This window comes from Sphaerodactylus townsendi, linkage group LG05 (assembly GCF_021028975.2).
Source record: "Sphaerodactylus townsendi isolate TG3544 linkage group LG05, MPM_Stown_v2.3, whole genome shotgun sequence".
NCBI lineage: Eukaryota > Metazoa > Chordata > Lepidosauria > Squamata > Sphaerodactylidae > Sphaerodactylus > Sphaerodactylus townsendi.
Window position 1 is genome coordinate 60818983 of NC_059429.1, and position 12326 is coordinate 60831308.

General features: G+C 39.0%; 1 protein-coding gene across 8 annotated transcripts in view; it reads left to right on the forward strand.

Moving 5' to 3' along the window:
* DOCK7 (dedicator of cytokinesis 7) overlaps positions 1-12326 on the forward strand; it is a 146366-nt gene that overhangs the window by 86207 nt on the left and 47833 nt on the right. For 6 of the 8 annotated variants that reach the window (XM_048495884.1, XM_048495886.1, XM_048495885.1 and 3 more), the window contains exons 17-25: positions 1059-1197; positions 1972-2073; positions 2308-2394; positions 2590-2821; positions 3398-3562; positions 4011-4180; positions 8107-8199; positions 9386-9475; positions 11808-11903. In XM_048495884.1, coding sequence (XP_048351841.1) covers positions 1059-1197; positions 1972-2073; positions 2308-2394; positions 2590-2821; positions 3398-3562; positions 4011-4180; positions 8107-8199; positions 9386-9475; positions 11808-11903 — 1174 coding nt within the window. The remainder of the gene's footprint in view (positions 1-1058; positions 1198-1971; positions 2074-2307; positions 2395-2589; positions 2822-3397; positions 3563-4010; positions 4181-8106; positions 8200-9385; positions 9476-11807; positions 11904-12326) is intronic. The other 2 variants (XM_048495891.1, XM_048495890.1) reach the window with 1 other exon arrangement.

The following is a 12326-nucleotide window of genomic DNA, read 5'->3' on the forward strand; positions in this document are numbered from 1 at the left end:
GAGGCTATTCACTGAGTACAGATTCCAGGAGATGTATTCCAACCTTGTGAAAAACTATGGCTTGTTTAAGTTTTGGTTTGTAATAACTTCCAAGTTATCCTACTTGATGTAAGTAGTATGCAAGCCATTTTCACACACACCATTTTCCTGATCTTAAAAAGCCTAGGAAGCTGCTGTTTGCCCCATTGGAACAATGGTAGGCTACACTCACTTTCTCCAGCAGGAAAAATAAACAGTGCAAGGAGGAAAGCTTGACAGCCCTACCAAAAGGGGGCCCCAAATCCACTCTTGGGTGTGGCTCGCTGCCATGCCGGCGGATTCTCCCTCCCCATGGCACACCCCAGTGGAGGGGCAATCTCGCTGGCATGTGGCAGCCACCGTTCCCCTGGCGTTGGAACGTAGTGCCGAACATCAGACCAGCATCCCAAGGCATAGCAAGAGTGGCTGGGGATGTAGCCAGGAGAAGCCCTCCTGGTATTTGCTGGTGTTGTGCTGGCAGGCCACACTCTATTGCTGCCCATAGAGGCTTCTTGGCAGTGGGGAGACTTTTGCACTTTTCAACCCTCCCCGTTTCCCGGGAAGCCTTTTTGGGGGTGGTGGCTGGGGGCGGCCACAACACTGAGGCTGGATGCCCATCTCTTAAATGGGGCTGCTCACCTCCTTTCCTCACATTCCCCATTGCTGGTATGATTCTGGCCCCTATGTGCCTGATAATTACGTTTCAGTTTCTGGAAATTCAAAGCATGTAGTGCACACTGCAAAACCAATAGGATGGTTCTGTATACAGAACCTGGGCGGTTCTATATACAGTGTAAACTATGGTTAGGTTCTCTGAGATTAGGAAACATAGAAACAAGCAAACGTGTTCTGATCATAAAGAAGATTTTTTGTTCATTATTCTCAGTACTTATTTCATTTTCTTTATGTTTGTTATTACAGATGTTCACAATTAACAGATTCAGAATAATAATGCACTCTAGAAAAAGAACAAAAACAGTCAAATGTTTATATAAAACCTGCTAACTTTTGTATCTAAAAATCTTTTTATCATAAAACAGATCTCCTGATTTTCATGAAGAAATCAAGATTAAACTCCCTGCCACACTAACTGATCACCACCACCTGCTTTTCACTTTTTATCATGTCAGTTGCCAGCAAAAACAAAACACTCCACTTGAGACTCCTGTTGGATACACGGTAAAAACACTGACAGAAAGCTTCTTTCTTTCTTTCTTTCTTTCTTTCTTTCTTTCTTTCTTTCTTTCTTTCTTTCTTTCTTTCTTTCTTTCTTTCTTTCTTTCTTTCTTTCTTTCTTTCTTTCTTTCTTTCTTTCTTTCTTTCTTTCAACTCAATTTTGGACCCTATAGAGAAGAGGGGAAGGGATACAGATCAGATTTCATTTTTATGTTAGCTTTATTTCCAGTATTCTAACCCTTCCACAGAAGATTTTGTAATAAACTTTCATGTGGCAGAATCCTAGATCCATCAATACCACTGGGAGTTTAAGCTTAAGTGACAAGCAAATTTACACCATTCTAAGCACATCGGGCTTGGAAGGGTATAACTTCGGATTGTTCCTGCAGCATGAAAATACTCAGCTTTGAAATTGATTATGTTATGGAAGATTGGGCCTTTCTATTCAATGCCAGCTGAATGGTTCCTCTCCTTTCTGTCTTTTGGTACTAGTTTCCCCCTCCCATTTGACCTCATTTTTAAAAGTCATTAAAAAATGGGAGAGGTTTTTGTCTGAGCCATCACTAAGCCCATATGCCCTTCGGGGAAGAGGCGGCCTAGAAATCTAAAATATAAATAAATAAATAAATAAATATGTCCTTGCTTTCAGATCCTTTAGCTTTTATGAAGCTTTGCTCTTGACATCTAGGTTAACCTGTTTTTCACACTTGATGAACTGGAAATGTCTTCTGTATTTAATATGCACAAATAATTTCTACATTTTCTTCCATATTAAAGTGGATACCAATGCTCCAAAATGGACGGCTGAAGACTGGCCAGTTCTGCCTTCCTGTTTCATTGGAGAAGCCACCGCAGGCCTATTCTGTCCTCTCTCCAGAGGTCAGTCAGTCATTACACTATTATAAGAAGATTTATTTAGTAAACACAGATGTCAGGAATAGTGTGGTTGCATATTTTGATAGCAAGCTTTAAAAGAGGTGCATATCACCCAGAAATAATTTTTGCTTTATTTTTTAGAAGAATATTTTCTGTACAGAGAAGCATACCCTCTGTTTTGTTAGTGTAAAGGTACACACACGTAAGTGGTTTTATTGTTTATTGTTTTATTGTCAGGTGCCCCTGCCAGGAATGAAGTGGGTGGATAACCATAAGGGAGTTTTTAATGTAGAAATAGTAGCTGTATCAACCATTCATACACAGGTATGTATTAACACTATCGCCTTCAAGTAGCAAGAGCTGAGCTGATATGAATAGTGAAAATTCTCACGCAGTCTAGTTGTGTATTTTCTTTGGAGAATTTTTATTTAATTACGTTATTTTTGCATATTAGCCCATGCAGATGTTTTAAAAATGACATAGCTAATCATATTTTGTTGGCATTTTTTGTGCATACAGGACCCTTACCTTGACAAATTCTTTGCACTTGTTCATGCCCTTGATGAACACATGTTCCCCGTGCGAATAGGTGACATGAGAATTATGGAAAATAACTTGGAAAATGAATTAAAGAGCAGCATTTCAGCATTAAGTTCATCTCAGCTGGAACCTGTGGTGCGATTTCTCCATCTCCTGCTTGACAAACTGATTCTTTTGGTTGTAAGATCTCCTATTATAGCAGGCCAAATAGGTATTTTATTGACATTTATTTAAAAATTAGAAGTTGAACCATACCTTCTCTGTTGCATTTTATTCATCTTATTTTTAAATTATTGATTATGATTGTGTAACTGCAGGTCAACATTTTTAGTATTCACTCTTTAATTTTAGAAGGAGACAGTACAGATTTTAGGAAATAGATAAATTGACCATTCAGTGCTTTTTTTTTCTTCCACCAAAGCATGATTGAGCTAGCTAACTCAGGGAGCATCCTGAGAACATCACTGTGTGTTGCCAGGTGTGTCACAGATGCTTGGATATGGTAACACGAATAGAGTACAGTTTCGATTGTGATTTTGTCACATGGGATATCAAAACATTGTTTCTCACCTAATTCTGTGTTGAAGCAGATAACCTCAACTTGTTCAGTGTTCATTGTCATGCAAATGATCACAATCTTCATCTATTATACAGATATTTGTCAAGGGAAATTCATGTTAAATGAGGGTTTTTTAAATAACTAGACCTGTTGATCTCTTTGAAATTGGCGTGTTTGGTAGCTGGCACTGACAAATAGCTTGATGCCAAACTTTTTATTTCTTTTTAGTTAATCTGGGTCAAGCATGTTTTGAAGCCATGGCATCTATTATAAACAGACTACATAAAAACCTAGAAGGAAACCAGGACCAGCATGGCAGAAACAACCTGCTCACTTCGTATATTTACTATGTTTTTCGCTTACCAAACACCTCTCCCAATTCACCATCACCAGGTATTTTAACTTTTAAAATGTTACTGCAGGGAGAGACTGGAACAGGAGGGCCAGGTTTGAGGGGTTCATTTGAGGTTTACAAAGATTCAGTGCATGAAGTTTTTTAATAATATGAGGAAAGTAATACAGTGCAGCTTCTGAGAATATATGCTTAGTTTTTTTCCCCTCACCACAGAGAGTGCAACCATTTTCATAGGGAAAGGATATGTGACTATCAGGCAATACTGAATTCCTATGTTAAAAGTGCTACCTTTAAAAGATTAAAATCCCATAATTTGCAGATGTTGGTAAGAAGGGTAATGAATCATAGAGAAAGGATTTGCCAACTGTGTCACTGAAAAAGATGTTGATATGACTGGTACTCCTTAAAGGTAATTTTACTAGTGTGAGTGATGTTTCCTTAATTTGTATTGCAACCATTGGTTTCCATTATGCACCACTGTTTTAGGCCCTGGTGGTTTGGGAGGATCAATGCATTATGCAACAATGGCTCGTTCAGCTGTCAGACCGGCAAGCCTAAACTTGAATCGCTCCAGGAGCCTTAGTAACAGTAATCCAGACATATCTGGAACCCCAACCTCACCCGATGATGAAGTACGGTCAATCATTGGCAGTAAGGTAAGATCGCACTTGAGTTGGTGGGCTGATGGTAAAAACGTGCATCCATTTGTAAAAAACTCTAAAACCTCACTGGGTTCCAGACTCTTACAGATCGGACACCTGTCCATCTCAGTGTTTCCAGTATGTTACCGCTTGTTGTGAGGGATACTCAAATGGCATCCTTAGTAGTTAGCCAGAAATATTAGTAGCAGCCCAATCTGGGCGTCGTGGTGGTGGTGATGGGGCAACTTGCGGGAGCTATGCAGACCAGTGTGTGTGTGTATGTGTGTGCCCGGCTGGCATAAGGGTACCTGGAAGGGCCTGCCACTTTGAAGCTACGTCAGCTTCAGTTGGTATGTTGACAGCAGGAGGCAGGCCCATGGCATTCCTGGGGGTGGAACTGACTTTAGCCAGCTTCCATCAGGCTTTCGCCCTGGGAATGCCCCGCTCCCTGGCCGCAGATTTACGCCACCCAAAAATGTGGCATAAGTCCTTTTTATTCAGTGAGCGATTTTCAGACAGCTGGAGGTTTTCTTTTTCTTTTCTCTTTCCCATGCTGCCTGAAAGCCCTGCGGCAACAGCGTCATCCCTGGCCACCATGCCCTCTGGATTGAGCTGTAGGATACTTAAGGACACTAGCAATGGAAACTGAAGGCTCTTTTCTTGTACAGTTCTGATCTTTAATTCTTCCTTCCAGCTCAAATTATTTTATGAGTCATTTTAAAGGCATTTTACACCCAGTTATGTGAAAAAAATAATTCAGGATTTACTTTTTAAGTTACCAACCTATTTGCTTAAAAAGGCAGAAGAAAAAATTGAAGTACCAAGGAGTTAAAATTTTTTGAGTAATTAAAAAAACCTTTTTCACCACAATGACATATGTTATACTTATTAAACATTTAAGACATTGACATGGAGAGTTAGGAATATTTAAGCATGCATTTGATGATCTTGCTGATTAAAACACCTTGACCTTTTGGGAAATGCCTAAGGGAGTAATGTACACGTGGAATTTACGTAGGATACGATAAAATGTGTAGTCTGGCTAATTTGGTAATAATAATGGACAGAAGCTTTCTTATAGAAACACTTTCTGCTGTAATATTGTTGCACTGCAGAGGTATTCTGAAACTCTGGATCTTCTGGTATCAGTGATTACCTTCAATTTTGCTGTAAAAAGTAACGTTCTCACCTACCAAAATATAATTTTTGACTCTTTGCTTCTCTTCTGAAGCTTGAGATATTTGGTCATATGAACCTAATAATAAAGGAAAGAAATTCTTACTTCACATCGTTCAGAAAGACTAACAGCCTATCTGGGTGTGTGTGTGTGTGTGTGTGAAAGGGCTTGAGGGAATGATGCAGTGTGTGCCTGTATGTTTGCCTTCCCTGGGTCACTTACCCCGGTGGAGGAGGCAGATGCGCTCCACCACAGCAAAACTCAGAAGTCCAGGCCGCAGCAGGACTGTGTTGGCATCCCAGTTGGACACCAGCAAGGAGAGTGGGTAGTGTGGAGTGTTGTGGGAGATAGAGCTTATATTGGACAGTTTCCATCTGGGGTTTTGGGCCGGGAGCACAGTGCCCCAGCCCCCAGACTTACACCACTCTTTGGGTGGCATAAGGCCTGTAAACCCTAATGATGGCTTTTCAGCAGAGAGAGAGAGAGAGAGAGAGAGAGAAAGAGTTTGTTCATTCGTTTGTTCTTTGTTCCCCACACTGCCAGAAAGCCCTTTTGGAGTCCTGTCATTAAAGGCTTTGGATGGAGCTATAAATCCTGCCCTGGTTGGCTAAGCAGCAAGTGTGCCAGAATACATCTGCCACATGGAGAATTTCTTAACCAAGTCACTGAGTATCGCCTCAGTAATTCAGAGTGCAGAGTTCACAAAATCCATGTTGATCTGATCTGAAAGGAGTGTGCTGGCCAGGTCTTTGTGCATTATACAGTATTCAATGAAGTGGCATCTACTATGAAGCCACTAAAGGCTATATTTGTGGCATCCAGATTTGAAGCATTCTTTTGAAGCATCAACATGCATATGACTTCAGCGTCGTAATTGGAAGTTAGTACAGGTTGACTCAAAACAATGGTTGCCATTTGTTTATCATGCTGTGGGAATTGTCCTTGATAAATATTCTTGAACTGGTCTGATAAAAGCTACCTCAAAGAAGATGTTAAAAAAAAATAGGAATTTTCTACTACATTACATTGTCAAGGTTATAGCCTGTTGTTTAATGAGAACCAACTAAAAATTTAGTGAACTGCAGTTTCAGTATAACATTATGTGATTTGTCAGATCAGTTGCCAAACCAAAAATCTTATAAACCAACATACATCACCCTGTATTCCAAAGGGTAAAATACACCCATCTAATAGAACGCAGACTCCAAACCCACGCCTTGATTTGTGCACATGGAAAAATTCTGTGTTGAGAGCTAATAGGAGTCATGCCTCTCCATAGCGTATAAAAAACAACAAAACAAACCTCCTGAAATTTATGTCCAGCTTTGGATTTCTCTGCTGCAAGTATCTCTAAAGTAAATGGATACGGTAAGAAATAAAACATCAAGTTCCCACATTACACACCAAAAAAATCCTTGCCAGATTTTGGGGTGATTTCAGAGTAATTAACCTGTCAGTTGAGCAAAGTATTTTGCTAGCGCATGGAGAAATGGGTGAAGGTGATAAATATATGATGACAGATTACACTGTTTTATTTTTAAAAAGGTTTGGATTTCTTTTATAGTTGTGCTTTTCTCTTGGGGGAAAATGAGATTTCCTAGCAGCCTCCCATTAAAGCACTGGTCATGCAAAATACTTGCTGCATTTATATGTCACGGCAAACCTCTGTTTGTGCGTCATGAACATAAATGGCGCTTCTTTGCCATGTTAACACTTCCCTCCTTATTTCCCTGCTTCCTTAATACTTGGAGCACTCTGAAAAATTTTTGGTTCGATCAATATTCAATTCACCGCAATATCCAAAGTCACACTGGATCTCATTTCAAGCCAGGGTTCCAAACTTTAGTCTAATCCCAGTTTAGAGTACTTGTTTGTGAGGAGTAAGCAAACTCCACTGTTTGGAGATCACAGCACATTTAAACTGAATCAAATCAGGACTTTTTGAATTGTGCCACATACAAAAGGGGAAAGCATGTGAGCACAGCAAACCAATGCCCATAGCAAGCAGAGTTTAGATTTTACATCTGAATGCAGCCAATATGAACAGCTGCTCAGTGGACTTTTAAAAGGCTTGTTTACAAAAAAGCTTGGTACAGAAAATAAACAAACCAAATAAACATAAAATGTCTTTTGTTGAAATCTAGTTTACAGGATTGAATTACTAAAGTTTATTTACTGGGATTTTTAAAAAACCTCCTGGGAGGTCTTTCATGCTTCTTTGTGGTTTATAAAATTCTTTTTGGAATCTTGGGTCATTTATTTATTTTTTGACAAGCAGTGTTCAGAGTTTTTTAGTCATGTAAAATGTGAACGGACGACTGGAACAGTTTAACAAAGTAGGACTCAAGATCATTTTTAGAAGTAATCTGATGTCTTAGATTTTGTGATGATACAGATTTTTGTATATACGTGTGTAATAATTAGGTCTCCAGAATTTATGTGAGGAGATGTGAGTGCAGGTACTGGAATAAATGATAGGAAAAATATGATATCTCAAGAGAAAGGTCGTTGGTTGATAATGCATACTTATGCACTCTGGATTTCTTAAGTAGGTGACCTTTGAGCATGTCTGTGGTGGGGAAACCATAGAAATAACCTTGTAAACTAAATCTCGGGTTTATTTAACCATACTAATTGATGATGCATTTGTGTTGACTATGCACTGGGTTTCTTTGAAGGAATTAATTTCTCTAATTTTCCTATACTATATGGCATGCAACATATAATATTTCTTTCCTTTCCCTACTGTTTATTACATGCCCAGGGCTTAGATCGCTCCAATTCCTGGGTAAATACTGGTGCTCCAAAAGCTGCCCCATGGGGATCCAACCCCAGTCCAAGTGCAGAGACTACACAGGTGGTGTCTACATTAGAGCTTCTTTCGTTCTTTCTTTCTTTTTCTTTCCCAATTAAGTTCACACCATGGTCTGCTTGGCTTGCTTTTATCTGTATTTCAAGAACTTGTGCTTTTCCTCCCACCCTGTCCTTCATTCTGCATGAAAAACCACCAGCCACCAACATTATGTTCCCTGCCATATCTCAGTTGCTTCTGGTTTTGTAAATTTTTTGTTCTTTATATTTGTTTGTAATCTTTATTTATGAAGGTTTAGTATATTAAGCAAAACATATTTCTTGTGGGAACTCATAGTACCAATCCCTTCAAAATATATACTTTTTATATTGATTCACCACTTGGCCATTTTTATCATTATCATAGTTCATTCTGTTCATCATTCAGCAGTTCTCCCTTTGTGATGGGGATGGTTGAATGGAAGACATTAAAACTCAGTAATTTGTCTACCATTAGTTCTTGCTAAATGAAATTTGAGCGCTGAAAAAAAAGAAATGTAAGAAACATTTTTGTTGCAAAGTATGAAATGTATAACAACTTGACATGTTCACCATAGTTACTTGCATGTTAACACTGCATGGTTATTTATTTATTTGTTTGATTTTTTTATGTCACCAAGCCAATGGCTGAAGTCAGTTGAACATGCCTCTCGGCTTTCTGTAAAAAAAAAAAAAAACCCCCCAAAAAACTACTTATGAAATTTCTTCACTCTTATACATACTTGGCTTAAAATAACATTATTCTAGATGAAGTGTGTCACCAGAAATGATTTGATTTTATGGTTCTGTAGAGTATCTGTGTTCTTGTGGATTTTATGTTTTGGGCAATAGCTACATAGCTGGGACAAATGGCGCTGAAACGTTAATATACACTTTTTTCTTAACACTTGCATGCCAACAGAACATAATGATGCTATATAGAAGTTTCATGTTTTGCAACATTAAATGTAGTTATGCAAAAATATTGTGACATTTTAAAGACCACAAATAACCTTGCAGATCTTTTAAACAAAAAGTTCCAAAGTTGGGTATTTGTTGTCATTTTGTTTCAGTGAGATCTGCATATGACTTATAGCTTCAGGCATTTCTTTTGTGGACCTGTACATTGTTGATGTTTGTTGTCCCAGAGCTGCAAATGTCACCTGTGACAAATTTTAATGTGCTGTCATCATGCATTCATTTCCATTTTGTAGGCTACAGATCGAAGTTGTAATCGTATGTCTTCACACACAGAGACGTCAAGTTTCTTACAAACATTAACAGGACGGTTACCAACTAAAAAGGTAGATTTTAGTGAAGACAATTTGATTGTTTCGGGGTGGGCTAGGGAAGTTAAGTCATTATAAACTATTAAGCCATCACACAATATGTCCTGTATTTGTGTCCTGATGTTGAGGGTAGTGAGTCAGCTAGAGGTGTCGTTGCTCCGTTCTTTTATACCAGGGCTGCAAACTCTCATACAATACCCTGGACATGATCTAGAAGTGTGTAAAGGAAATAGAGAGTTGTTTTCTACCATTTTGTTATATTATTGCATTAGCAGAAACCAATTTACCACAGAGGAACATGTGGGTGCTGATGGAGCAAAATGGTAGGATCCAGCCATTTTTTTTTCTTTTTTGGTTCCTCAATACAAAGTATGCACAATATGAGTACATAGGAAAGTGGGCTCTGCAGCAGCTTCTATTTCATGTTTTCATAGACCTGGACTTGGCTTGAACAAACAAGAAACAAACAAAGAAGTAGTGAGAAACAGCATAGTGGGGACTATTAAGTCCTATCTTGCTGGAGACTTGGCAGGATGGGCCTCTCTGTTCTCTCTTATTTTTGAAGAATGAGATATGAGAGCAGGATGGACAAAGAAAAAACTGTCAGGTTCAGTCTCTGCCATTGGACTTCTGCTTTGGGTTGCTTTCTGGGTCTAGTTTTACATTTCAGTACCTCTTAGGGCCACAGATTGCTCTTTAAATTCCCCAGAGGACCAGTTCTTATGTAATTTACTTACTGTATTTTGCCCTGCTTTTCATCCAGAAATTAGCTCCCAATGTGACTTACAGCGATAAGTATAATTAAAACCAGTATAATTAAATCAGATCAAAGTACAGTAAAAAGATGCTATGGGAAGTGGGGGGAGTCTTAGTAAAGTTTTGGCCTAGGAATCATGAAGGGATGCTTAGGTGCTGCCTCTTCCTCAGGCTTTCTTTTTTCTCACAGATTGGGGTTGTAGCTGGGTGCTCTCTGTTTAACGGTTTCTGTTTCCCTATATTGGAATCTTATATTCCTCTGGTAATGTTAGAATGAGAGAGGTTGTGAGAACAAGGTGCTGGAAGTGACAGTTCCCACTGAGAACTAGCCATATTGTCAGTCAGTCACATTTAAACTGCCTTTTTCTGTCCTTTCTAAGGTAGTGTGGGAGCTGTGAGGGAGCAGAACCACACTGCCCTTGTGAAAACTGGCCTGGATATTATTTTTATTTATTTATTTGTTTGATTTATAGGCCGCCTCACCCCCGAAGGGCTCGAGGCGGCTCACAATATGGCTGTTCACAATGACAGCAAATAAATACAAAAATATAACTTAACCCCATTAAAATCTAATAGCAGCAATCTAATAGCAGAATGAATAGAAATTAAAACAACAAAAGTTGTTAAAAACAGGTGCCCGATCCAAAAACCAGAGAGGGATCCAAAAACAGGCGCCCGATCCAAAGGCCAGAGAGGGATTACAGTTTGACCATGACAGCTAAAGGAAAACTCTCAGCAGAAAGCTACATGCAAGCCATTTGATTTGTTTATTTGTAAAAATGTTACCTTTCTAGCCATCCAAGGCAGCTTGTAATCATGATAAAAACAAAACAATAAAACATTTTTAAAATAATATAAAACCTGTGAGGTTGCAAAATAAAACCAGAAACAAAAAAAGGACATAATAAGTATACAGAACGAGAATGTGAAAAGTAGGTTGAAGTTTCAACTACTGCAAAGTCAGACAAACAGGGCCAGACTTCTGTTGGCACCTAAAAGGTGACAGAGGTGAATGTCTCTTGGATGGGTATTCTTCAAATATGATCCCAGAAAAAGTAGGTGCTAGTCTCATGGGAAGGAGGGGAAATCTGGAGAAGGGCTTGTTTGAAATTGTCTCAACTGCAGGACAGATCTGTATTGGAGAAGAAAGGCCTTTAAGTAACCTGCTATGAGCTGCAGTTATCTTTTCTCTATTCTGTCAACTTCGTTATTAAACCCTTTCCAAAAATCCACTTCTACCATTTTTCATTAGCTTTCCATTTTACCTTTTAGTTGTACCACTAAAAGAAGTTTAAATTAATTTAAAAGCTAAACATTTGGATGAAAAAAGTGGAATTGTTAACCCTCTCAGCAGTACTGTAAATCAAGACTTTGTGGAATACTTCTCACACACGCCACACCACTAACGTGTGACATTGCTTCTTAAGTATTTCATCAAAGACATTACCGTTGCTTTTGTGTTCACATGTATTGTTTTGCTTATCATCTTCCTTTTACTGTGTGTATTGGTTGCTATGAGTTTTTTTTGTGGATTTATGTATTGGCAAATAATTAATCAACTGACATCAACTATGGATTTGAATCTTGCTAGCTCTTCCATGAAGAATTGGCCTTGCAGTGGGTTGTCTGCAGTGGGAGTGTACGTGAAGCAGCTCTTCAGCAGGCCTGGTTCTTCTTTGAACTTATGGTAAGAGAAGGGGAAAACACTAAATTGGTGGCATGTCATCCAAGATGTCTTGAGGATATGGGGTATGCATAGAGGAACAGTGATGTGAGTCAGTGGGCTGGAGTGAAGATGCACGAGGAGATGAAATGGACTTCTTTTCTTAAGGCGGCTGAGCTTGCAGACAGAGGAATTATTTTACTCCCCTTTTCCTTTCTCAGTCCTGTACCCGAAGGCACACAGCTGTTTCCACAAACCTGGGAATAATCTTTGGAGAGAAGTATCAGAAGAAAACCAGGGAGTCATGAAAACTCGTGTTCTATGCGTGGAATAGTTGGGTCCAGAACAGTGTGATTAGAGATAACTAAAATGGCAAGGAGGAACAGTTTTCTAGAACTGTTCTTTTTCATGACTGTTAAGGGGCAGAGACTTGAAAGTGTTCATAAA